Here is a 27,914-nt window from a genome sequence, read left to right on the forward strand (position 1 = left end):
GGGAAGGCATTTCCATCCCTCTTTAACACACACAGAAACCAAGTAAGTACAGGCGCATGAATCCGTAGCACAACTGGGAACCAGCCAGAGTCCTCCTCAACCATTGCACCACATCAGGAAAAGCTGCTGTTGAGTGTACTCAAAAACAAGTTACACTCATTTCTTTAATGAAGTACAAGTGTCTGGACATATTAAAGATACCATTCCAGGTAGTTCAGTCCTTCCTCAATCAAGTTGGTTTTGTGCCTTCTGCAGAAAGGTTTTCAGCTTTCAGAAAGGTTTTTAGCTTTCTGCAGAAAGGACACGAGACACAGCCTGTCACACAGCCTGCCCTGGCAGGGCTCCCCCCCAGCCGCACCCTAAACGTGCTAGACACAAATCAGTTAAAGCACTAGAGCTGGGTCTGTTTTTTCTGCTGGTGGGTTTGTTATTTTAATAACCCAGCACGGCACAGTTTATTCGTCACAGTGAACAGATTCACGCCCGTTCCAGCCAAGCCGGTCCCAGTGCCCTCTCCTGGAGCACGGGCACAGAGCTCACGGGTCCCTCCCGAGCCGGGGCAGGACCTCGGCTGTACCACCCGTCCCTGGGGTACCTCTGCCACCAGATCCAGAGCCGGGAGGGACCCTCTGCTCCGGGAGAGAGAACGGACCCCAGCGCCTCTGCCTGCCCGCACCGCGAAGCGAGAGGCTTAAGATGCTATCGACCGGAAAAAAAAAAGGAGAGAGAGAGAGAGACTCTGGCTCCCTGCCAGCAGCCTTGCTTTAGGCTCATCACCTGTAGGATGTGAAATGCCAGAGAGAGAGAGAGAGAGAGAGACACTCCAAGTTGCACTTTACCTCTTCTCTGCATAGCCCCTGTGCACCTGCAGGGTTTGTGAGCAGCCTTCTCCCCGCTTAGATTTATACTGTGTTCAGCCTCTCCTCCCCGTCCAGCACGTCCTGCCACCTGCAACTGTGATTGGGAAGTGGGGGAACCACCCCAGGTACACCCCAATGCTCTGGGTTGTGTTCACGAGTCACTCTGCTGTACAGGCTCAGCCAACAGGCTTCACACACCTGAAATGTCAGCACGCCTGGAGCAGAGCCAGCAGCTCAGAGCAGGAGCAGCCACACGCTGTGGGTTACTCTGCCCCACAACAGACATAAAGCAGCTTCATGCAGGATTCAATTTTCTTTTTGAGAATGTTTTTCCCAATGCTCACTTTTCCACAGAAAACTATTCTCTACCTGTGAGCACATGTACAATATTCATACGTCACACCTCGAGGAATGACGTAGAGACCTGTTTTGCAAATGATGTTTTGGTGTTTGGGGTTTTTTGAGTTTTTGTTTCGTTTTTTCCCATTTTTTTGTTTGGGTTATTGTTTTGCTTTTGTTTTGTTTGTTGCCTTTTTTTATTTGGGGAGATGTTATATTTTGTTTTGTTTTATAACTGAAGATGTGCAACTGCAGGAGCAGAAAACACAACAAGTCAATATTCTTTGAAAAGTGTTAACTTCATACACTTTGCAGTTAGACATAGCTACATTTTTTAAATTCTATTTTATTCTTAAGTAACAGGATTATTCCACTAACAGAAGCTATACTGAAGTAGCAGATCCCATTCCTAGAACAACTTTCCTTACGCTGTTCTTCACTTGTTTTCTCCATCAGGACATGCAGTGCCAACCACACTCACACTATAGCCAGTCCTTACCCATAAAAGCTGAGCAATTCAAGAACTCCACAGCAAGAATAAGGACACAGGATGAGCTGTGCCATGAGCCTGCAGCACCCACACCCTGCCCAGCTGTTCCCTGTCCTGCAGAGGTCTAACTCAGGCTACAAGGACATGTAATCAGGCTGGAGCCCTCCCCACCACACACCTACCCCCAAAAAGCAGCTCCCACAATAAAGGCCCAGGAAGAAAGCAGCACCAAAGCCATTAATTTTAAATACAGCAGCACTACAGGATGGTCCAGCTTTGGACAAAACATTTGTGCCTTACATGATAGGGTTACCACAACACAGCTGATAATGCTTTAAAATTACAGGTTTTAAGAGGATCACTGTCCCTGTACTTTAGGCCCTTACTTACCAGGTCAGTTTAAGAGATTAACTGATCTAAATCAATCCCTAGCAGTTACCTTGAATTTGTTTTTAGAGGGTAATGCACTTCTCAGGAGGTTACAGTAACTTGGCTGGAGATAACAGACCAGGTCTGGCACAGCCTGGTGGATGCTAAATCCCACCCAGTTGTCCCTGACCCATCCCAAGGGTTGGCTATGCTGCAGGCAGAAGGAGCAGCTGAGCACTCTGAGGCACACACACTGTCTGAGCAAGGCTCTGTGAAATAAAAACATACCTTCAGAAAAAGTGAAGACAGCTTCAGGAAGGGACAAGGTGTCACTTGTAGTAAGAGTTTGAAAGTAGACAGCAAGTCCTCCAGAGCCCAAGCTTCCAGCCCACAGGGACTTTCAGAAGTTCTGCACTGCCCTAAGCAGAACGCAACATGTGCCAGCACTGGTAATGGCACAAGACTGAGCACTCTTAGTCAAAGAAGAATTTCCACATCGCTTGCTACAGAAAACTAAATATAGATCAATAATTTTCTAATTGTAGAGACAAACACTCCCTTGTGTCTACCTCACGGTATGTAGAGTTAGGAACGCACCACCAAGTGCCAAATATATCAACAATTTGATTTGAACTCACTTAACAAAGGAACCACTAGTTCCTCCAACAGTGATTCATAACTAAAAATTATTTTTCAAGGGTAAAACCCCTGTTTTTCAGTGCTGTATATTTTTATTAATTTCAAACTACTTCCCTTTCAAAAGTGCTACATTATTCTCAACTTCCAGTACATTTTTTCTTGTCCAGAGAGGTACCAAGAAATTTTATTTCCAAGACCATGGATATTCTATACCAAGTTTTTCATACAGTATCTTTTGTTCAGACATAACCAGACATGAGAATGTACTTCAAAATTATATCCTATATTAGTGTTTAGCTAAGTATAATCCATAGGTGATAGTTTATCACTTCAAGAACAGATTTCAATTACAGATTAGAAGTAGCTGAGAAAAGCAATGCAAGAGGAACCCAAGGCTACATCAGGAGGTCCATTGGGTTTCCACATTTCTTGTTTGATTTGCTCCCACATCAATGTTCCCAGGGAGTTCATCTGAATGAAGGAATGAACTAAGCCTCTGAACCACATGAAGTCTCTTACTCCTCCTTTCTTTCCATGTCTAGGATTACTGCCAGGTGCCTTTGGGCTGCACCATACAGACATCTCCACGTCAAACACCAACCACTGCCTTCCAGTTTTTTTGTTTTCACTGAGTAGAACATGCAAAGATTCACTTTTCCTTTCTCCTGCTTACAAAGTGCAGACAAAGTGTGACTGCTTATGACTACTCAAACTCATCTCAGGAAATGCAATGACTAGTTGCTAGGAGAGAGTATGTGGGCAAATGAACCAGAGGCCTGAGAGGACTAAAGCATCAGAGAGTTGCTTTTCATGTGGCCAAATGCCTGGGTAAGTTACACTTGTTCCAAGGAGCCAAAGGACACTTGATACAGCCACAGCTTTGGTTCAGAACCAGGGGCACAAATGGAACTCCAGAAACCCATGTGCAAACATTCATCTAATTGTTAGTTACTGCAAGAATATGCTGCAACAAGAGGGAGAAAAAACAAAAAATCTGAAAATGTTTCACAAGTTTAATACCAAGATTTGTCAAATTTGCACAAAGTCCCAACTTAAAATACATACTTCATGTGGGCAAAACTGACCCTGCAGTTCAATAATCCAATGTCTTCTGTGCAACACGAACAATAATCTGACATTCCTGGAACAGTCAGAAATAACAACTGGGTATTCAACCAGAGGAATACTGAAAATGTGTTAATAATTTGATTCAGTTTTTTTGTCATGTCCCAGAGTAGGTTAATTTTTATTATGATGTGAAAAAATGATAGAGTAGATGACATAGGTACACACAAACCAGCTCTAACACAATTCACTTCAAAACAATACTCAGAGATGCACATTACACAGCGTGTCAATAAAGAACAGTGCACATATTTACTGATTTGAAAGAACTACCTGTATGCACTTCAAGACAAGAGTCAACCTTTAATGATACTGAAACCAAGTTTGTGAAGAACTATGCTCAGTTTAACTTCAGAAATCAAGGTGAAAGAATAATCAAGTTTTGTTCAAGTAATGTAAATAGTACCAAGGTTAATTAAGCTTTACAACTACAGTAATTTCGAGCGAAACTTTTCAGAGTAGACTCACAATGCAATGGCCATTCCATAAACTTGTGTGCACTCAACAGGAATAGAACAGCAAAAAATTTAGCAGCACACTGGCACAAAACAAAAACAGAACAGAAATTGTAGCTTGCAGCTTTGCAATCCAACTTACATACTGATGTCACAAACAATCCAATCAGCAGATAAATGCAGGTATTTAAATAACAGAATTTCTACAAACTGATCCTCATTTTTTAAGCTTCCAGATACATTTGCAGTTCCACAAAGAAACTGCAGCAACTTGGTACACACACAACTGAAATGGTACATGTCAGAGACTTAGTGGGTCAACAGATTGTTCATTTCAGTGAATCCATCTGGATTCCCATACTGGTTTAAAAGGAAGCGCAGGATCTGTTCATGCTTTTTGAGCTGTGGAATAAGCAGAAAGAAATACACAATTTTGTTGGTTCTGGTTTTAGGTAGATCCTAACACTGAGCTCAGGTAAGTCCCATATTAGTTCAATAAATAAACAATTCCTTTGTGCAATAAAATCTTCTGGAGGGGGAAAAAGCCACCAGAATTGTAGCTGCCTTCCCCCTGTCCATGTGTGCGTCCCTCCCCACCACCTTCTTTTTGCCCTGAAGCAGCTTCCTCAAACCTAATTGAAGAAATACTCAAATTAGGACTGGGATCAGGATCTTAAAATTTGGTTATTCACATGTCTCTATTTCCTTATGCTTTCAGTTACATTGGAATCTTCTGTCTTCTCTTCACCATTAGACTTTGAGCCAAACCAGTAAGGAAGGGTAAGAGAAAACAGAAAGTGACCATTTTCAGGTATGCTTTTTTATACTTCACCTGAGGTTCTACAGTTTTCATAAACAGCCTAAGTAAAAAGAACAAATGAGTAAGCTTAAAACCAATAATCTTTCAAAAATTACAGAAACATGCCATATCTGAAAATATATTTCAATTTTTTCCAAGAGGGGAAAAAAAAATACATCTTGCAAGTGGCAAACACTGTTACAATTTCCAGTGTTCCACTGCACTCAGATTCTCAACCTGGCTCCATAAGTGAAACTGTGGCACATGTTAATATGTATTTCAGGTAGCAGAGATCAGTATTTTAACAATTTTCTTACATATGCAGCTGCCTGCTAGGTTGTATCCACAACAAAACACAGCCATGTTACTGAAAAAAACCATCCAGGTGCCCTTTGTACAAATGTCACAGTTGATGCAAAACACAACTACCTTTAGACAACAGAAAAAAAGCCAACACTCCTGAGACTTCACACTCTGGAAAAATAAAGAGCTGCATGTGGGGAAAGTGCAGCCTAATGAAGTCTGGGTGATCTGTACACTATCCTCCCTCAGCTTCAGAGTACTCTAATTATTACCATGCATAATACAAACTAAGACGAAGTGTCAGGATACACTTTGCCTGTGTATGTCTTCCATGTTTGAGTTGGCTATTAACTCCCTACTCCTATTTGCATCCCACATTGGATTTCTATTAAGTTCTGGAAACAAAAGAGAGAAAGCATTGCTTGGACTGAATCTTACCTGCACTTTTAATTCTGTGCAGCAGCATTTGCCTTCACCTCTGCTGCCTACAAAAACCAAAGAAAGTGAATGAGCAAAATACACATGCACAATACTTCCCTCATTTAAGGGGTGATATGGAATGCTGTAAGATTTTTAGAAGGGAAAAGTCACTTAGGCATCCCATGTGCTTACAAGTTCTTCAGAAGAAATAAATGGAAGTAATTAAGCCAATGTATGTACCTTGATGTTCACTCTGCAAGTTTTCATCACTGCAGGGTTTGACCAAACCTTCCTTTAGAAGCTGATCAGCTACATTCAGAACACCATTTTCACAGTGTTTCTCCAGGATTACTAAATTCACATTTCCATTAATCCCTTTCACTGTAATGATGAAGTGTTCATTCAATAATATTTCTGTCAACTTGCCAAGTGCCAATGGAGACCACTCAGCCTTCTCTACTCCTGCAAAAAACAAAGTATAACCAAGTTGGTTACATAAAGAATTCCCTTATGATATGATTTGGATCTTACATGTGATGCTACCACTGTCTGAAAGCATGATGAATTTTCCTTATTTACAAATAATGAACTACAAACATGCCTTCTAAAGCAGCTTCTGCAGTGTTAAGCAGTATACTATTTCAGAGATCATGTTGTTTGCCAGTATCAAGGAACTGTTAAGCAGTATACTATTTCAGCAGATGATCATGTTGTTTGCCAGTATCAAGGAATCACCAGAACAGACAGAGATTTATAATGTCAAAGAAAACTTGTCAGGGTGTTTTGGGCTTTTTGTTTTATTTTGGGTTGGGTTTTTTTTTTTACCTGCAAGTGAACATGTAATTGTCTGAAAAGGCAGCTCTAAATCGGCATCAGTGATTGGCAGCACCCTTGAAAGTGGTAAAGTTTCTGTGTTCCCATAATCTGCATACAGTACTTTCACTGCAGACTGAGAAGCTTCCAGAACAACAGCTCTGCACCAGGAACCATTGCCTGAAAAGAACAGTCACATGTGAAGTATCACCTTATAAACACAGTTCATACCAAGAACCAGAACCTGAATAGTTTTCCAGGAAGTTTTTGATATTGTGGTATGTATAAAATACCACTTGACAAGAAGCCCATGAACCAAGGGAATAGTTTCTGATTCTTACATTCATAAAGATGTACGTGTTGCTTTGAGAATTTTCCTCAAATTATACAGGCAAGATTTTTACTACAATACTGTTTTAAGGATGTCTACACACTCCCTTTCCACAACTCTAACTTTTAAAGACAACTGCCAAACACTTAGGTATATCCTTGTGGTCTGCCTAGCATTGTTTTAAATCACCTATCTTGTTTTCCATGAGCTAGCACCCAAGTTAAATTTCAGCACTTGACTGCTTTTACATTCTGTAACAGACAGACAATATGTTCTTAAAAATCCTGAGCTAAGATACCAGGAGAGTGTCTCCTCCCTCTTCTGAAAGACTAATATAATAAAATTCCCTCACTGCTAAAAATACTTTTGACTTGAACTAGGTGTTCCCTAAGCCTGGACAGCTTGCTGGGCTAACAAGGCTGAATGATCACAGTTGTCAAAGCAACATCAAAAAACCACCCAGGCACCCACAGACCAAAGTGGGTCTGTACAGATGCAGGTGAGCTATAGCTCTGCCATAATATAAACAGTATGAATAGTAACCAAGTTTTCCTTCTTCTTAAAGCTCCATACATTTTGCAGGGCACCATTCATTCCTTATTTTCCCTCTCAGTCTCTCAGGCAGTTTCTTTGCCCGAAAGATGCAGCCAGATCATCCTTTGGAACAGAATCAAGACACCTGGAAACACTTTCCAGTTGGTACTTTTCACTGAGCAAAAGTGAAAGTTGTGTTTTACACTGGTCAAGGAAACACAAGAACGAACAATTGTCTCACCTGAAAATTGGGCACAACAGGCTTCACCCACTTTGGGTTGGAAGGGCTGTTTGTGGCAAGATTTACAATAGCTTTCTAGTTTAACCAGCTGTCTGCGTAGCTTCTCTTGATCTACAGGAAAAAAACACAGTAACTAACCACATTTGGATAGAATGAAGAGCATACTTCAGTTTTAGGCTCCCCTGCTCCCACCTCGGGCATTTTTTTCTATTTTCCCACTGTCTGACCTACATTTCCACACGGTTCAGTTCACTACAGGCATTTATTTTATTAACTAGCTTGCAACAGTGACTTCTTACTGGTATTAAGAACACTGAACACTTATTCTTACCTTCAGTTTTAACTGGTACAGCATAGAACAAGTCTGGGCTTACAACTTCAGTTACACGGACAGATATGGTTTCATCTACAGCCAATTCAATTGACTTCCAGTGCCCAAATGAGGTTTCTAACAGAAATTGCAGAAAATGCAGTGTTACCACTCTCCCCCAAGCATACACATATTACAAGTAACTGTTACTTTCTTTGATATTTATAAAGCCTTTTTTTGAATTTTAAGAGACAACTGCATGTCTTCATTTAAGGAAGACAAACCTAAACCAAAGCGATTGCTGCTCAATTTGCTGTTCATAAACTACTGGCATATAAAAGTAGCCAAAGTAAAAAAAACAGCAGAAAAACAATAAGATATTGGAGAGCAAACACGGGAAAAGTTTCACATTTGTAATTCTCTACCTCTCCAAGAGTCAAACAGCATTCACGGAAGACAAGCCGTGTTTTTTTATCTTCTCTGTCTGTAATGCCACCTGCAGGGCAGCCCGTGTTTAACTGCAAAAACTGACACCACAACCAAAACTCTGCGTGTTTATCACTGGGGTTCACTACAGTTAAACAATAAGATGACAGGTTAAGGCTAGAATACTGAAAATTTTTGTTCAATCCTAAAGGTAATATTCCTTTCATTACCTTTTTGGTCAACAGGCTTGTTTGGATGGTTATCTTGTAGAACTTCCTTTACAGCCAAATTTTCAGAAGTTAATAACTCATTGATCACTTTTGGATAACCTGTGGAATTGTCAATGAGCACGACACCTGCCCCATCTTTGGAAAGGGAAATTACTCTGGCTTGAAGCCCTAACCCTGAAGTGTACCGATGAAATCTTTTTGTGTCTTCTGGAGTCCATTCGTGTTTATCAGGCTTTATACCTAGGAGGTAAAAATAACTGTTAAAACACCTCCATTAAGTGACTTCTTTTAAAAAAATACTTTGAAAAAAATTTTCTTTAAAGTATAACTCAAAATATCAAGGCTGCTTTTACTACCTTAGGGATACACATTGTACTTGATCCTGTTAACTGCTCCCCTTCTTTCTTCTAAAAGAACACATTTCCTCAGGACTTCCAAGGTTTGTTTTTTATATTTTATGATATTCTACCAAGTAAATCCCTGTGCCTTAGCACAAAGAACACTATTATGACTGTTGATGAATCAGGTCACTACATCCTTTTTATCAAAGCAGCAGGAAAAAAAAAACATTTTCAGAGGGGGGAAGAAAATATAGCAAAAGACACTTCGATGAAATGTGGTTTTGAGCTTTTTCCTGTTTCCACATTTTTAAACCAAGTACCCTACATTAGAAAGAATTTTGAGTGACTTGGTGTGGAAAAGGAATTTGTAGAAGACTGAGAAACAGCAGTACTGTGCCAAGCTCTGCAGGAATCAAATGAAACATCTCATTTTAGAGAACGGAAAGGCAAATTTGCTTCATTAAAACAGATTAGCTCCTTTGCCTGCAAAGATTTTGAGAAATAAAGTTCTACAAAGGCACACTGACTTTTAGCAAGGCAGCAACCAAAGGTCAGCAAGCAGTACAGATTAAGCTGAACAAAATTATAGGAAAGCTCCATGCAGATCATTCCACAGCACTGGTAGGAGTTGAGGGAAGTGAAAAAAAAAGCCCCACGAATCCAACCAATTAACAAACCCCTACAAAACTCCAAAAGAACGAAGTTCTGCATGGTATTCCCTGTCATCACCTCCCTCCCCCAAAGCAGCAAGTCTCTAAATGCAACAGTCCTTGTAAGAGACAGAATCCATAAGAGCACACACCTGAGAGCCAGCATTTAATGGCCTGAAATGGAAGTTTCAGGAATGAGGACGAGATCTGCCGCATTTTATCCAGTGGGACTTCCTCAACGTTTCCATAGTCCACAAAGCTCACTTGAACAGTCCCATTTGTAGTGACACTTCGCACCACAGCACGGTACCAGGTGCCATCCCCTGGTTTGAAAACAGTTTAAAAAAACAAATTAATAATTACTTCACACCTTCAGTAAGTCATGTTTTTAGCAAATAAACCTAGTTCTCTGCTGTCCTCTGCCAACGCAAACCATCAGCTTATTCCCCCCCTCCCTTTATGTCCCCTCTGCAAAAACCAAAAATATTTTAAGGCTGTTACTTGCCAGAGAAAAAAGCACAGCAAGGTTCTCCATTCGCAGGCTCAAAAACATCTGGTGGAGTTTTCTGACAGTATTCAGACAATGATTTGTTAAGTGAGGTCAGAGCAAGTAACTCTGAAAATTAGAAAGGAAAAAAACCCAAAGATGAGATCAACAAAATAAGGTGATTTGAATTTTATCAGCACTATTCACTGTATAGCCTACTTGTAAAACATCTGATGGGACATTTCTAGGAATTTTAGAATTCCATTTAAAAAAACAACCCAAACTGTTCACACTGAACTAACTACTTAATTTACTATAGACTTATCCGTGGGAGGAGGTAAGACAGTTGGTATTTACTGACACAGTAGTTCAGTGTGACAACAAAATGACCAAGAATTCTTCCTGCTAATCCAACTCCTCACTCCAAAATCTAAAATATATTTTACAGTCAGAGAACACCACAGGAATTACCTAGTTTGGCCAGGGCATATGACACATTATGATCTCACCCTGCTTAATCACTTGTTTTGTAGACTGAGTCCCTTAACTTGCTCTAACACATCACTTTTAGGGAGAAATTCACTCATCATTTGAAGGTTGTAAGCCATGAGGAGTCTATACTACCTCTAGGTAAGTCAAGGAATAAAACCCCCCAATTTTTAAGTTGTGCCCCATATTTTTTGTTTGAATGCTTTTAGCTTCCACTCCAGCCACTGCATTTTGTTACAATCTTTTTGTAGCAGGTGAAAAAGCCAGTGGATATCAAAGGTCTTTGTACATGCAAATAGACAAACAAGATTTAATTTTTTTAGTTTACCCAAAGGAAAGTCAAGTCTCAAAATCCACATCATCTCATTTTCATGTTCAACTTATTACCTCTTTGTAAGCTTTTATAAATTAGACGAGAGTACTAAAGGAGAATTCCAGCAAACATTGTATGGGCAGTGAACTCTTATTTGCTGTCTTTTGCTTACAGAATCATCAAGGCTGGAAGATGGTCATTTAGTTCAACTGGGAACCCAGCACCACTGTGACTGCCACAATCAAACACCTCTTGAACACTTCCAGGGACAGTTACTCCACCTTCCTGGGCGACTTCTTCCAATGCCTAACCACTCTTTCAGTGAAAACAAACTTTTAGCTATCCTTTGGATAGGTTACAGTACCTCTTTTCACTTTTCTCTATGTTCTTGGATGGAGTTTTACTAAACTGCTTACCTTCAACATTTTCATATTCCAATCTCAGAGACACTACATACCATGATCCAATCTCTTCGTCACTCTACTTGCATTCTTAGATAAAAACCTCAGAGGTAAGCATTAGTGCTACAAGCTCACTCAAAACAGTAATGCATTAGAACCATAAGAAACGGCAAATCAGAGAGCAAAGAAACTAGTAGAAAGAAAAAAGCTGAATAAACTTACCTTGGGTATCTGAAATCTGACAGTAGAACTCCCCAGGAGTGTACACTGCAGACACTATGACATTGACTGTTTGTTTAGGAGTTAATTTAATCCACTTGCACATCTTTTCTCTCGTTGTGTCCTCTGGAGAGGACAGAAGAGAGAAGTAAAGGAATAAAAAGAAATTAAAATAATCTTTACAGAGAAAAAATGATGCATCCTGAATGCTCATTCATGTCCTTGAATTTCTTGTTATAAATACTCCAACAGAGTAATTACCAGTGAGAGTCTCTTTGTAGAGTAAAATCCAAGTAAGAGAAATATGCCAGGTGTTTAGTGTGTTTCTCCACTATCAAGAAGAACAAGCCACAGATGAACAGGGAAGAATAATCACACAGAGGTACAGCCTAGGTGGCAATAACCTAAGCAAGAGGGACACTGGGGAACTATGCTTCCTGGGAACCAGGGTAGGGAGCATAGAAGAGAGAATCAGCTACCACCTAGTGTACTGGAAACAATCTAAGGAGGAAAAAGACCAAAAAGAATGACTAGAATACCTGGTTGTAGAAATTTGCACTGTGTATTTTACTCAAGTGCCTGAAAAAAAGCTTATGATTTAACACAAGCTGTAGAACAGATCATGGGAGCACTAAGTTATAGCACATTGGACAAGCCACTGTCTTTGTTAGCACATTATTGTATCATAGAATCACAGAATAGTTTGTGTTGGAAGGGACCTTGTAACAGCCACATAGTCCAACTCCCTGCAATGACCAGGGACACCTTCAACTAGATCAGGAAATCTTCCTATATTTTTCACAGACATCAAGGCTGTTACAGTGTGTGGTAGGCAGCAGCATGGAGAAATACTGTCAGCTTTTTTAAAACTTGAGTCCAAGTGGTTTGACTCCAGCTCTGCTAGACCTTTCAAGTTCTGAGTGTTACTTCTTTTTAATGAAAATAAAACTCAATAAAAATTTGAGCTTCAAGCATGGCCATGCTGAGGTGCTGTTTCATCTGCCCAGTGTCATGTCTGACAGTACATCATTTTAGGAAGTCATACTGCCAACAGGCAAGGAAAAAAACACCTCACAAACCAAACGACCAAACCAAATCAAAACAGGTTCTTAACAAGCTCTCAAATCTTCTTTATTTTCAGTGGACTACGAGCCTGTTCTTCACACTGTGACTGCCAGATCACTCCTGAAAGGGCCAGAGCACAGCATATTTTGAAAAATATGTTAAAAAGAAGCAGAATCTAGTTGAATTCTCCACTCCATAAGGAAGAAAGATCAACAAGAAAAAAGTTAACAAATGGCCCAATATTTAGAGAAAGCTTTAGGATGCTTAACAACTGTGAAATATAACTGCTCATTCTTTCATGTGATTGTGAGATGATTTCTAACTAACCCTCTACACAAAACCAAAAAACCCAGTTTCTTAATTTATTTCTGACAAGAGGAGCTTAACACACTTCATATGACAGAAGCTAAGAATCTTCCTAAGGTTTCAAAAAACCCAACATAAAATTTGCACATCTCACAAACCAAAGCTTTGGTTACTAAACACAAAAATGGCAATTTAGGCATAGCCTTGAAGCTGTAGGGCCACGATGACCAAGTATGTGGGTTTACGTGTAAAACATAGGACAATGAAGATGAAAACAGATGAAATACTATTGCACTAATGGACGAGGGCATAAGAACAAGCAAGTTTAACTAGTCATATCCTGCTTCAACTAGAAATTGTAAGACTTCTAGCCAGGGTAAATACCAACTTCAAAAGTAAGCAATTAAAACTTTGCTATATACACACACATACAGACACCCAAGGGGTTCATGCCACAGTCTCCACAGCTAAACTTCCAAGCTGTGAAAGTTTGACTTCATGAGTCAGACTGGGAGCTTCTCACCAGTTAAGAGATCCCATTCCCTGCACCCACTCTAGCAGAAGGTTACATAACACCAGTTCAGTAGGATGTGCTTGTACTCACCATTTGCTTGCACAGCATCACTCATTCCAGTTGCTGGTGAGGCTATCCTTGACTCAGCTGCACAGCCTTTCTCTATGAGAAGGCTTGATATATTGATTACTGGAGTAACTGATGCATCTACAAGCTCCACCACAGATGCAGAACTCTCTTTATCCACTACTTTTACTGTGAACACTTTATCTTTCACCCATTGTTTCATAAAAGAAATAGCTACAGAGGTCCAGGTTCCCAACAGTGGCTTTACACCTGAAAAGTCAGATAGTATGGAAAGGGTCTGAGGTCAGTCCAAGTCTCACTGGTATGTGGAAAGGCAAAACACTGTTTAAAACAACAGATAAAGCAGCAGATACACCAGATAACTTGTCCTCACTCCTCATGCTCATAACAAAATTCCAAATCCAGTTATTTAGATTCTGAACTTTTGCTTACGTGGATTCAATAAAAACCTGACAGAGATTACATAAAACTAGTCAATCAACTTCTTCCTTAAACATTTCCCCTTTGTGCTAGTAAATGTGTTTCTAAAATGCAAGTTATAACCAGAACTTTACAGTAACAGTGGAAGAAGTTGCCTTCCAGAAATATGTGTTTTATGCCACATGAATCCCTGACTCTAATCAGGAAATGTCTTATTTGATCACTGTTTTGTGTCCATGTTGTGTTTTGGGCCTTAGTGTTAGAACACTCATTATCAGCTATAAACATGATGATTTGCCCCAGAAAAGAGGTTTCTTTAGGTCATGTTCCATATGCATTGGTTCCACCTTTGCATACAAAGCACTGCTTCATGTTCTCTTTCAAAGTAGGAGTCCAGAATGCTGTGCTGAACTGCACTGAAAATTTGAAAAGCAGGTTAAACACCAAGTGCTGTGAAGGAACGACACACACAGAGTATTCTGCAGGAAGGCAACAAAGCAAAGGAACAAAGAAAATAAACAAATCCAATGGCAAGTTAAACAAGTGTGTCAAAACCACAGACTATGATCCTGGCTGGACACAGAAGGGTGAACTACAAACTGTCAACACCCTTTCCAATTTGAGATTCCACAAGCCCATGGAAAGGAATCTATCAGTACTTTTGCTACACTTGCCAAGAGGGAGGGGAACAAATACAGTTCTGATTTTTGAGATGCAAAATGAAATCCACATTCCCCTGAGGTATTAGAACCACGACAGATTTAAGAATTCGACCAATCCAGTAAATTACTTCTGCTTAGAACAAAAACTTGTGCAAAACCTAACAGTCATGGCTCATGTAACAGCTTTCCAAACATACAACTGCAAGTCACGAGGCACATCATGAAAGATGTTATGTTTTGCAGATAAGCTACAAGCACTAGGAATTCCAGAAACAATGTCTACTGTTACCTCCATCCTTCCCCACATTTCAGTGTAAGATACCACAGGTGTGATGGTTATGCAACCCTACTTATTTTGCCTCTGTCTGGTTTGAAACACCTTCTCACTTATTTCATACCTGCCAAGGTACATCTTATGGCCTGAGCTGGTAACTCCATGAAGCCTGGAATCAGGGGACGAAGTCTTGTCAGTGGAACAGAGTCAGAATTGCCATAATCTGTGTAGTCCACCAACACAGTGTCCTCAGAAGCATATGCTGTCACAGCAGCACGATACCAAAGATTGTCCTCTAGAAAGGAAGACACAGATGTTCATTGCCTTTAACTTCTGAGAACAGAATGGATTTCTTTTGACATGCCAATATAAAAACACAACATCAATCTCAACACAAAACAGCTGCATTACAGTTCACATAAACCTCCACAGGACCCTTAGGGACATGACACCTACCACCATCACCCCTCGTATGAGTTGAGCATTGCAAACTCATCCTCTCCATAAAGACCCTTCCCTCACACATACATCCTGCAACCAAGAACCGACTACATCGTCAGGATGTAGTACTCATGTTCAGTACATTTAAATGAACAGCAGGCAGTACCTCAGCTGACCACAGTGACAAACCCAAAGGCCAAGCAACAGATCTAAGTATTTTAATGCAATTAAAACATTTGAGAAATAAAAACACAAGCTTCTGGAACTTTATCAAGGCAGCCAAGATGCTGAACTGAGCTTTCCCTAGCTAGGCACCTGAAAGCTGTGCCCATTCAAATGCCCAAACAGCTTTTTGGCAGTACTTGTTCAGAACATAAAAAAGGCATTTATTTCAGTTTATCTGTTCAGCTCGACACCTAAGTTATTCAAAGCTGCAAAAACACAGGAAATGGCATTAAATAACTGATCAGGAATATTTATCAACCACAAAGAAGTCAAAGCAGCAACATTTCTGACCAGAAAAAAAAAAAGGCATAATGACAGCAATGTGTGGGTTTGTTTTTTTCCCCCCTTGTTAAAAGCTGGATGAACAGGAGAATGATGTGTGAGGAAAAAATCCTACTGCACTCAGGTAAACAGGACTTCAGATTCTAAGAGATAAAAGATCTCTCTCACATAGACACACCAATTCCTGTCACAAAGCACTGCTTTATGTAGAATATTAACCCATGTCAAGGGAAAACTCAATCTTTTCATGAGGCTTGTAGAAACTTGACATCAGTTATAACCATGAGATGGAAATAAATTATGAACATACAATTCAGGACTACCAGGTCTTGGCTAAGTAACATTGTGAGAAGTTGTTTATCAGAGCAGCATTGTTACATATAATCCCATTTCTTCTGGCCCTTTTTTAGGGTATAAAATTTCAAGTCTATTTTTTATTTCCAGCCATGGGGAAGTAGTACTTGCCAACATAAAAAAATCAAAAAAAACCTCCAAATTTCTTCATGGTCTCTTAAACTCTTCATATAGAAATTAATCCAGTGTTAAGAGTTTTCTCAGTGAAGGTATATTTTTAAATTAGTATTTTACAGATGACATTTTTAATGTGCTACCCACAGCTATAAACCAGACAAATAAAATAAAGCTCTGCATGGAACACTTCTAAAAACAAATTTAAAAAAAATTTTTGCAATAAATTAAAGTGACATAAATCACTATTTTCACTCCATTTTTACCTGTGAACTGGGCACAGCACACACTTCCAGCAGCAGGACGGAACAATGGACTACTGGGAAATTTGTCACAGTACTTATTAAGAGACACTTCAAGCTCAGACAGTTGACCTGATGTTAAAATACACAGGTTTTAGAACATAGCCTGTCTTACAGTTATTACAAAAGTACACAAATATTAAGCTTAAAGCCTGGAAAAACATCTTGTAATCTAATGGAGATTATTTCACATGTTTAACATAACAACAAACTAGTGATGGGATTAGGACTCTTCGATCAGTAAGACTGAAGATCAGAGTCCTCCTGCGAGTCTGAGGAATCACAGCAGCAAAGGACAGGGAAAAACAGCTGACAGACTTTTTCAACACAGGAACAAAACTGAAGCCAGTGGGAATTGAAAGCAAGCTACTGGAGGCATGCCAGAAAGAAACCCAGAAGACAGCTCTTCAAACAACAGGCAGATGATGAGGTAGGTCACTTCTTGCTGCAGGACACACTATGCCATGGGACTACCCAGAATTAAAAGGCTGCACAAGTACAGCAAAGACAAAACCACTCTAAGAGATACACCAGATCACATCCAGCTGCCAAAGCCTTTTTAGCTGAAAAAAACCCTGCTGGCTCAGTTTGCACTAGGAGGAAGATACATCTCACCAGCTTACTCTGCTCTTATCCTCCTCCAGACATCTGTTTATGGGCAGTGTGGAAGATGTACCTGAAGCCCCTGCAGCCTCATGCACAGCCCCATTACAGTGTTACTTGCTGGTTTTACTCTATCAGAAAACACCACAGTGGGGTTTGGGCACTATTATTAGGCCTTCTCATACTCAGATATTCTCCCCATCCTACATAAGAAAAGTTCAGTTCATGCATACAACCTTTAAGGAAACACTTCCCTCCAGTGGTAAAGTGAATAACAAGGCATTACAGGAATAAATAAAGTAACTACAAACTCAAATGCATTTCTGGAAAACCTGAATGTATTTAACATTCATTATCTGTGATATAAATTGACTTCAGGTTGCTACAATCCAAGTCATACCATCTTTCTACTGTACACTACTCAGACTGCCACAAATAAACACCTTTCAGGTTCATAAGTGATACTAACAGCTAACATTGCCAAAAACTATGCTCTACATCACCATGGCTCTGAACTGACTGAGGCATGGCCTAAGGTTACAGGGAATCACCCTTTCAAGTCAAACTACCAGACCAGCAACACTTCCCTCCAGCCACTCTACTGAGGAGAAAAATGCCAGACTAGGCATTCCCATTCTGTTTCCAACACTGCACTTACGGGCACTGCACATCTGCTGACAGAAGAAGGTTCCTGGATTTTCAACATGGCAAACTACACCAGAAAATTCATCTCCAATACTTAAGGAGACAAACTTTGTAAACAAATTAGTATAGTAAAGAGAGTCTTCATCTTCAGGTATTATCCTTCCACTTTGCTTTGAATGGTTTTCGGACACTGTACATGAAGAAGAGAAAAAGGCTGTTGAACAAAACCTAGATGACTTTGAAAATACAAACATATTGAAGCAGTCTACTCTTTTTGTTGACTCTTTGGACTTTGAAGGCTCCTGTCATATTATCCACAAGATTAATGCTCACATAATCAGTAAACAAATATTTTATACTATTAAAAAGCATATGTGCTACTACCACTAGTGAGCTGAAGGAAGCTCCACTAGACAGTATTTTTAAGTATGAGGTGATGCTAGTGAGCAGCTAGAATATCATACAACATGGGAGGACTTAAAATTCCCCAAGCTTAGTTTGATTTTCTTGCTCACCTCTCGGAGAGTCTCCACCTTTGGCAACATATCCTGGAATTACATGAGACCTCACTTCTGAAGGTACCTTATTTAGGCATTCTCCTAAAACAAAAATGTAAGAAAAAGTGATTTACCATACAAGATAGTCATTGCTTATCTTTACTTCAGAATCATCCTCTAAGCCTGACCTGTATCCCTACTACAGGGTGAGCATGTTCTACTTAGTTGTTCAGCACTTAATATGCTTAGAATGCAAAATAAAAGCAGTTTCAGAGTAGCTCAACTACTTGAGTTTTCTGAACACATTCACAGCTCCAAAGACTGACAAAATTAGTAAAGCAGTAATGGTCAACATTTACTCAGTCACTAAAGACTGTTAGCTAAAAAACTGATTACACCTTTTCAGACATGAGGATTCCTAACTTTCCTCAATACTTACCACACTGAGTGTGCAATGAGTTAGCAAGATTTACAAAGACATCTTGAGTTCCTTAGCTATTACATATTCCATTTCTGATGCATGAAATAATATTCCAAGCTGACAATACTATTATTTTCAACTGAAAACCTGAATACAGGTGTGGAAGTTGCTTGTAGTGTCAAGGAATAAATGTATGGAACATTTCAAGAATGCAGTGATATTTATGGGATCTTCTCTCCAAAAGGATGACAAGTCAGATATTGCCTTGCCATTAATGTGCTGTAAAGCAACCAAATGTGAAATATGCCCAGCAGAACCCTAATTCAGTGAAATTTACATGGGACTAAGGTGAACCATCTTTTTATAGACTGCAGGGACTATGACATGGAGATGAGCTTCCTGCACATGAAGAATTTTAACAAGCTAAGAGGATCAACCACCACTTCCTTCAAAGTTTCTGTGGGCTGCAGATCAGTGAAGTAAATACGCTCTTAGCACTATATTGTTCTTGCTCTGCAGCCAGGAGTAAACCTAAACAATACACATATGATGACAACAGGTACACCTTGTGTGTACTGATCTGGTTCAACAACCAAAGCCCACCAAGCTCAACCGAAAATCTGAATTCTGACTCCTCAGAGGTCCAGTGTTTGGTTTGTCTCTATCCACTGAGGCTTGCTAAGTTAGATATATAAACACGGTTAGAGTTCTCCAACCAGATACAGCAATATCCAGTGACTGCACCTTATCTGAGATCCTTTGGTGAGCATGTATGAAATGTAACAAGACCTGGTAAAATCCTAAGTGGAATTAGAAATCGTTACTGTAGTTTTAGGAGTTAAAAATGCATGAGATAAAGAAACAAAGTGGTACCAAATATTCATGCATCTTGTAAAGCATAAAATAAACAAGATAATCCAGAAAACACTGAATTAATTACAATTCTACCAGACAAGTAGCCTAAAATTTAAGGGTATTAAGCTTAACAAGATATTTCAGACACTGACATTTTCAAAAGCCCTATATGGAAAGATGAAATAGAAGTGAAGGGGGAAGGTTGGGAGAGCAAAAGAAAAAACTCTCTTCTTCTAAAGGCATTGGAGGGGAGTGAACATGAAAAGCCTCATCAACTGTGTTGGTTTTTTTTTTCCCCCACACACACAACCAAGTACTTACCAGAATGTGCAAGAACAACATCCACAGCAAAACTCAACATCATTTCCTCCTGTAATACATCAACAACGGTCACTGAACAGTGTCTTCCCACAAGCTGAGAAGAAAAGCTGGCAATGTCTTCATTCCATCCTTTTCCTTTTGGATCATAATTAGCAAAGGAACACTTAATGGCCTGGAAAGAAATACAATTAGAACCAGAAGGGATAGGGGGTTGTTTGTTCTCTATCTAAGGGACTGAATATATAAGACCTTCAGAAATATCATCTTGCATATAAAAGTTACAGCTGATGGTGTAATTCAACATGCTGTCAATTCAGCTAACTTCTTAACTCTCTCCTAAAGAATTAGGAAATTAAGTTCAAACTGTAAACTGCATTTCCTCTGATTCTCCCACTACTTATGCTGTCTGATGTGAGACGCGGTTGTATCTCACATCACGTTTGACCACAAGTGCCAAGTTTTCCTTCAAAGGACAAACTTCCCCTGGCAGACACTGAGGTCTTTAAGCCAACACTCAAACAGCAATCAGAGTCTTTTACTGACCTAGCAGGAAGTCATGTGAAAGAACTATGAAAGACTACTCCTATAGCAGCTACTCATAGTTTTTACTGCTTCTCTACTCTTCTTTCAGCTTAGTAAAACGTAGTAGTTTAAACTCAGATTAAAGCTAAACCATCTGTTTTGTAATGGAAGGCATTCAGAGTGTGGCAAAGAACTCAGACCAACAGCTGTCTTTAGTCTCAAAGTTTCCTCAGATTAAAAGCCATTTTTCACAAAAGCATGAAGCCAGATTAGAATACACAGGCAAAATGTACCCCCTGCTGTCCTCTAGCATGTAAGGGACACACAGACCCATCCACCCTGCAGGGGTTTCTTACCAACTCAGAACCCAAAAACTCTGGGACTAGGAAAAAAAACCCTATATGGCTTTACTCACTCCTGTGGAATAAGCAGGAACTATTTCAGGAAGTGAACTGTCATATAGCAGTTTTCATGCATCCCTTTCACTGAACACAAAAATACTGTGATGATGATGACAGTCACACAGACATGAGTTACACTCATTTCAGAGCTACTCCTTTAAAATACCTCAGCTACTGTTAGGAAAATCAAACTCACACATGGAGGAAACAGCAGCTCAGTGTCTTTGTGCAGAGCTCTAATACAGGAGAGTGGAATATTTTCTTCATTTCCGTAATCTATATAGAATACTTGTGCTTTCTTTTCCAAGATATCCATATCTTTTATCAGTACTCTATTCCAGGTCTGTGTAGGAATAAAAAATAATCTTTGTAAGAACACAATGTATTTTGATTTACTTCATCAGGTTTGTTCTTCAACAAAGGCACTGACCAATCCTGAAGTGACTCACATGACCACAACTCACTGTACTGTTGACAGCTGCAAGGATAAATTCTACTCCTATGGATATTGGATACCATACAGTAAATCAAGAACCTGCTAACCACGGAAACGAAAGAACTGGAAGAAAGGAATGGGACAGGAAACAGGATCTAGATGTGGCTACAGAAATGCAACCCTCAGAAAGGACAGCTAAGGAATTAAGTAAAATTAACTTCAATAATTAAGCAGAGTCATAGTCCAAACTGTTCCAACTACAGTAGTTTCAATTTGCTAAGAATAGATACAGCCTTCAAGCAACAGTAGGACAAATAGTGCTACAGGGATCAAGTACATAAACACACAAACTTTTTCTTTGGGGAGGGTGCGGAAATCAGTACCTTAAATTTGAGTTTGAGATGCTACAAAAGCTAGTTACACAACCACAATTCTGCCCCAATAAACTTATCTCCAATTAGCAGCCTTCACTGGAAGAGACCAAAGCCAAACATGAGGTCAACATGGAATGGTTATTTTCTGGACAATCAGATGTTACCTGATCCAAAGAACACTTCGCAATGCAGACTTCTCCTTTCACAGCAATATATTGCTCTTGAATAACTGTAGTGGTGTTACACTTTTGCAGTTTCAGAGAAAGTTTACTCATCTGGTCAAGAACTTGTGGAGATCTCATCTGGATATAAAATTCCCCTGGACTCTTGAACTCTGTTACTGTACCCTAAAGAGAACAGCCATATTAGATGATAATTATGTAAGAACAACCTGCATTATGTTATTCAGGACCAGTGCTCATTTCAATAAATGCATTTCACCCAACACCTGGTTTTGGTCTTTTCGTTTGAATCTAGCGGTAATAACTGCAGGGAACAAAAACAACGATGTTCACCTTCACAGAAATAATATTCCTCACTTACTCCCCCCAGCCCTGCTTGAATTCCTCATCTTTATAAAAATAAAGGAATTTTACATGTGAGCAAAATAAGACAAAATGCTGAGGTGACACACAGCTATACATGCTTAACAAAGCTTTAAATCCAACCTAACAGTGCATTGTAGGATTCTTCCAAAATAAAAGTACCTGTACTTCCATAGCTTTTTTGATCCCTAGAGTCTGGAGATCTGAAAGCATTATTTTCTTGTTGTGCTCTTTTGTCTTGAGAGAATCCACAGAAGTTGAATTAGCTTGCACCTGTTTTAAAGAGGGTATGTTTAAACAGGACTTGTTCTGCTGTGGCTCCTTGTACTAATAGACAGAAGAATTTTTTATCACTTCAAGAAATATGTAAAAAAGTATTTCTGTTGACTTTCAGTAAGAAGTTTTACAGACTTTGTATTACCTCTGAAAATAACTTACAAAATGATCACAAAGATATACTGAACTTTGCATAGTCACCTCTTCTTTTCATACCTGTTTTACAGGACAACTCAGCTACTTCCTACTTAGGATGCTCTCATAAATAAGAGGAATTGAATTCCACCTGCTTCTTTGTAGACTTATCACCCCAGAGCAGATGTAGCTACTGCTTTAACTGCTGCCATCCATGTTTACAAGGTCAAAACATTACATGTAACCCACCTAACACATACCATCTGCATCTGTGGCAGCCTAAAAGCCCTACAAGAATAACCTCATACACACCTGTAGGAAAAACCTCTTTTACACATCAACCAATATACTGCAGACAACGCACAATGATTGGCATTACTGCTGCAACTACCAAATGAATGTTTTGCTTGCAACAAAGATCCTTCTAGATTTTCCCTGAAAGCAAATCTCATGTTACCCTAGCAAAGTACACTAAATATTGCTCAACATGCAATATAAAGTCTCTTGCTTCTACAGAACTTAGTAGAGCTTCAGAGGATGAACAAATCTAAAAAAACAAAACCACCTGTTCTTTCCAAGTAGATTGGCTGCAAATTTTTAATTCATATTAAACAACCATTTGGTGTAAAGGGCCTCACCATCAGCTGACCAGTTTTACTACAAGTACACATGGAGCACAAACTAACAAGGATGAACTAACACAACCCTCATGGAACAAAAAGCCTCCCTTTAAAATCCCTTATAAAAGATAAACAGGTGACTGACAAAGGAATTCTCTGGGGCAGTGCAAACAGGAGGTTACTTGGAGGTATGCACATTTACTCACCTCCATAAATATCATCCCAAGAAACCACAAAGACAGAAAAATCACCCCCTGCAGAAGAGTGCCTAGGAAGACTGCAGGAAATGTTTGGCTGAAAGTAAGATCAAGAGAGGCTTCAAAACATTACAAAGGAGAACTGTGTCATCTTTAATTCCTGTTACAGCAAAGAAACCAAAGCTTATCTGCATTTGTTCCTGTACCATAGCACATTAAATGTATTTCTCTAAAAATTTACAAGGTTCCAACCATTAGCTCATGATCTACACAGAAAAGATGACACCAGAATTTTTCTGAACTGGACATGCTACATCTGTTTCCTTCCTAGAATATTTGTCTAGGAACATCATACACTTGTTGATTTTTAAACTTCTTCACAAATGTTTTTTTGGGGTTTTTTTCCCAACAAAAATAGAGTACTCTGACAGTGCTTCTAAGGGCTCTAGAAGTAACACATTTCTGAATGCTTCTCCCAGCAATTTTTCATTTGAAGCCCTGTTATTTCAGAAAAGAGTAATTATAATTTTTCAAACTTGCCCCTTTCCTGTACAGGTTAAATTAAGGATATTGCCACTAGCTCACAGCAGAGCCACTCAACATATAGTCAAAATTCTATACCTGAAAATAAATGCCATCCTTGGTTTTAGCAGGTAATCTGCCTCGCTTGCTTTTACTTGTACTGTAATCAAAGAAAAAGAGTTACTTTTGTAGAACTAAAGACAGATAAGTAGCATTTGTAAGACATTCTACTTGCAAACAGAACAAAAAGACTGTGTCCACAGTACATGAGTTTTGTTAACTCTTATTCCTCCTCCAAGGCAATGCAGAATGACCAATGTTAGTTCTGCCATGTAACATCTAGTGTGTTTTTCCTGATAAATTTGGACTAAAATGGAGAAGAAATCTTTCACTGTTGTGGAGTTTGCTAAAACCTTAATCCCAAGCCAACCTTGAGAACTACAAAACTGAAAAAAAAAAAAATTATTTTTTCAGCAGAATACGTAAGTAATACCCAGATAACACAAGCCAGATTTGTCCCCCCGAATTCAGGCTCTGTAGCAAAAGTTGCCAAAACCAAACAAACCTCATGTAATTTCTGTTGCGTACACCTGGCTGCAGGTCTACTGAGCTGTCATCATCACTCCTTGCTAGAGACTATCAGCTTGAATGCTCAAGGTCACTCCCCTGAACTATTCCAAAGCCAGCCAATTTGCTTACTTTAATTGAAAGAGATTAGAGAGTGATCCCTTGAGCATCCAAACTGGCACGTCAAAAAGCAGAAATGAGCAGCAGAGAATGGCCTGGCTGACACAACTTCTAATAGAAGGTGTGCTCATCAAAGATAAAATATCCACGAACATAGCTGATGCTACAGCTAGACTCAAAGGGTGCCTGTGAGATGGAATCCATTAACCATGCCAGGGCTGAAAAACAGTCACATTTCTCCTCCTTTCCCCATGTCAACAGCAGCAATCACAAAGCCATGTGCTAAACTGGTAGTCTTACTGCAGGATCACCTGGTTCTGACACAAGTAAAATTAATGCCTTAGCTTTAAGTCACACTACATAACACCTTAAGAACACCAACAATATCTTCCAGTTAACCCTGTTAAAGCAGCAGAGCAGAGATTTCCAACAGGTGTCAGGGAATGCAGTAGTAGCCTAAGAATAAACAATGTATTTCACTACAACAGTGCCTTCACGTGGTCATTTGTGCCGTACTGGGAGGGATATTGTCTGTCTTTCTGTAAAGACTATTTGGCAGAATTTCTAACAAACTTACCTCTGATTAACAGGACGACAAACAACTCTGTGTCTCGGCCAATCTTTTTTCTGACAATCTGCAGAGCAGTAGTATGCTTGCACACATTGTGAACATCTGAGGGCTCCTAAAGGAAGGAGACAAAAGTCTGAGAGAAACACACACACATATATATATATATATATCTAAGAGACAACAACTGTTATTAAATAATACATGGAGTCTGTAGCTTAGTAACTGCTTTACCAGAGAGCTCCACTGCAGCTCTAAGCACATACAAATAGGTATTTGTATTCACATACAGCTACTAGACATTATTGACTAGATGTTCCAAATTCCTCCTACATTTAAGAAGGCAAAAACCCCACCACTTATCATCAGGAGATGCTCTCTTGTGCTTATCAGTTCTGTAACTCCAACCATGTTCTCAATAGCCTATACTTGCATCTGAGAGTTAAAAATATATATCCATTTCAAGACACTTCTGAGCAATGCTGATCTAGTTTCAGTGAGAAATACATGTCACACGCTGCAAGAGAACAGGCACTTACCAAAGAGACCACAATGTTGGCAAGACTCCATTTTACGGGGTGGCCTTAACAAACCCAAGAGATTCGGATCACAGGAAACAGAAAAAGCATTCTTAAAGGAACACTGCAATTTCTTTGGCTTCCCATCAGACAAATCAGAGTGACACACCTGTGGAAGAAAAAGTTGAAGTGATTCTTACAGGAAAAAGTTGCCCATTAGGGTAGAAATACCCTAATATACAGGAATATGTCAACAAAAAGAGCCAAAACTTCAACTTCTAGAAAGAGCAATACACACTGATCATTTCTGCTATCTAGAAATGCTCAGAATACTTGGGGCAATTATAAAGTGAAAAGCTTACAGTATTTCCTTTATCAGCTGCAGCTGTCAAGTTCCATCTACCAGTTTTGTCCTCCGTAGAAATTCCTAGAAGCATAAGTATTTGCAAAGAGATCAACAACACTAATGCATGCCTGTCCTAGGAAGTATTTGCAGGAAGAAACAAGGCTCATGGCTACACCTGCTACATTTGAGCAAATGGAGATGCCAGGACCACAACACACTCTGGAAGTCACTTCTTGTATTCACTCTGATACTGTATTTAATCAGTGGTATCATTACAGCAACACTTCTACTATTCTGTGCTTATCTCTCAATGTAAGTCTTCATGTCCTCCATCCATAAATTTGTCTCAATTAAAGTTGTTCAACAGGACAACAAAAAAATTTACTTCATTTCCAATATTCAGAACAGGTAATTTTACAGCAGCCAGAACAGTACAAGTTAATTCATTACTGCTGAAAATGTGGCCCAAGCTTATAGTTCTGCAGTTCTGAAACATCAGCAAAGATTCAGAAACAAAACAGTCTGAAACAAGAGGTTTTGACTTGCCCTATAAACCTTGTGGTCTTCCTGCGAGTTTATTCTTTGTCAAACAACTCTTACAAGACATTCAGCTAAGCCTGCATACCAATATACTAGGAACTCCTTTTGTAAGTGGGCAACTCATTCACCCACAAAGATTTTGTTTCGGCTGTAGGCTACACCTACCATTGGGAGCTTGTTCCAGTCTGGCAGGACATTGGCTCAGTGGAGAACCTGGGCTAACATAAAGCTTACCTGGCCTTTTTATCCCATCTGGAAGGAAGCTATTCTCATAAACTGTGCTTGAACCAAACCTCTTGCCTAAAATGAAACAAAATTTCATTAACTCTCCCAGACCCAGGATGGCTGCATACCAAACTACTTCAGATGTCCCAAAAATCAAGCTTTCCCCCTTTCCAACCTCAAGTAAGAGAGCATGGGTCAGACAGTATCAAGGCACTGATGAGATAAGAAACATCGCTGCAGGAACTCCAACTTGCACTGCACATATCTCTGCCAAATTCCCAAGTACTCCAATTATCTAAGATGTTCCAGCCTGCACAAGTTTGGATAATTAGGAGTCAGCTGTATTTATAAGCCATACTCATACTGATGATGTTTATCAGTAATCAAGCACACAATCACAGAAAAACAAAGTTAAGATACCTCTATCAGGCTTTGGACAAAGCCTCTCTTACTGCACTTATGATACAGTTAAAAACTTTCTGTACTGTTTCTACACTTGCCAAAAAACCCTCTGTATTATTTGCTTGCAGAATACTGATTTTTTTTGTCAGGCATTGCAGAAACTCAGCCCATTTTCAAGAGGAAATTGGCACCTGTGACTCCGCTGCTTAAATCTGCAGCTTCATCATGTTGTGGATGAAGTGACTCTGCCATCACGTGAAGATTCACGTCAGATTATGATGACAGGTGGTTGTAGGCCAGGTAACTGCAAGAGCATGGATTTAAAGGTTAGTTCAAGCAGACATACACATTAAAGCACTTCTGAGTCATGTTCTGAAGTGATATTTAAGCATTCATTTCAGAAGGTTAATACTCTAGTGTCTGTTTCTTTAGTTTGCACAGGAAAAAGCAAAACACTTTCTCCATAAAGATATCAACAACACTGCAGATTAAATGATTTAGGAGATGATCACACTGACCAGCAGGGATGGCTGTCACTGCCCGCAGATTCACTGTAGTTTGGGTAAAAAGAAATTTTTAGTAATAAAAAGCACTGGCTACACTCCTGTATCCCTCTTGGCTGGGATAA

At 39.5% G+C, this 27,914-nt stretch overlaps 1 protein-coding gene across 1 annotated transcript; it reads right to left on the reverse strand.

Annotated features, from left to right (window-relative positions):
- Positions 1 to 4,586: 4,586 nt before the first annotated feature.
- Positions 4,587 to 27,590, reverse strand: TDRD1 (tudor domain containing 1; the record flags this gene model as incomplete). Its single annotated transcript, XM_009080406.1, is given in 21 exon segments — positions 4,587 to 4,679; positions 5,689 to 5,864; positions 6,040 to 6,261; positions 6,625 to 6,792; positions 7,719 to 7,829; positions 8,050 to 8,166; positions 8,685 to 8,924; positions 9,828 to 9,998; positions 10,181 to 10,291; positions 11,588 to 11,710; positions 13,560 to 13,805; positions 15,037 to 15,207; positions 16,595 to 16,702; positions 17,892 to 18,068; positions 18,394 to 18,477; positions 19,973 to 20,021; positions 24,100 to 24,136; positions 25,265 to 25,370; positions 25,795 to 25,942; positions 26,136 to 26,200; positions 27,478 to 27,590. Coding segments are annotated over 21 exon segments (2,836 nt in total), but the record flags the coding sequence as incomplete, so codon positions are not given.
- Positions 27,591 to 27,914: the final 324 nt, after the last annotated feature.

Source organism: Acanthisitta chloris, unplaced genomic scaffold, assembly GCF_000695815.1.
Source record: "Acanthisitta chloris isolate BGI_N310 unplaced genomic scaffold, ASM69581v1 scaffold30828, whole genome shotgun sequence".
Classification (NCBI taxonomy): domain Eukaryota; kingdom Metazoa; phylum Chordata; class Aves; order Passeriformes; family Acanthisittidae; genus Acanthisitta; species Acanthisitta chloris.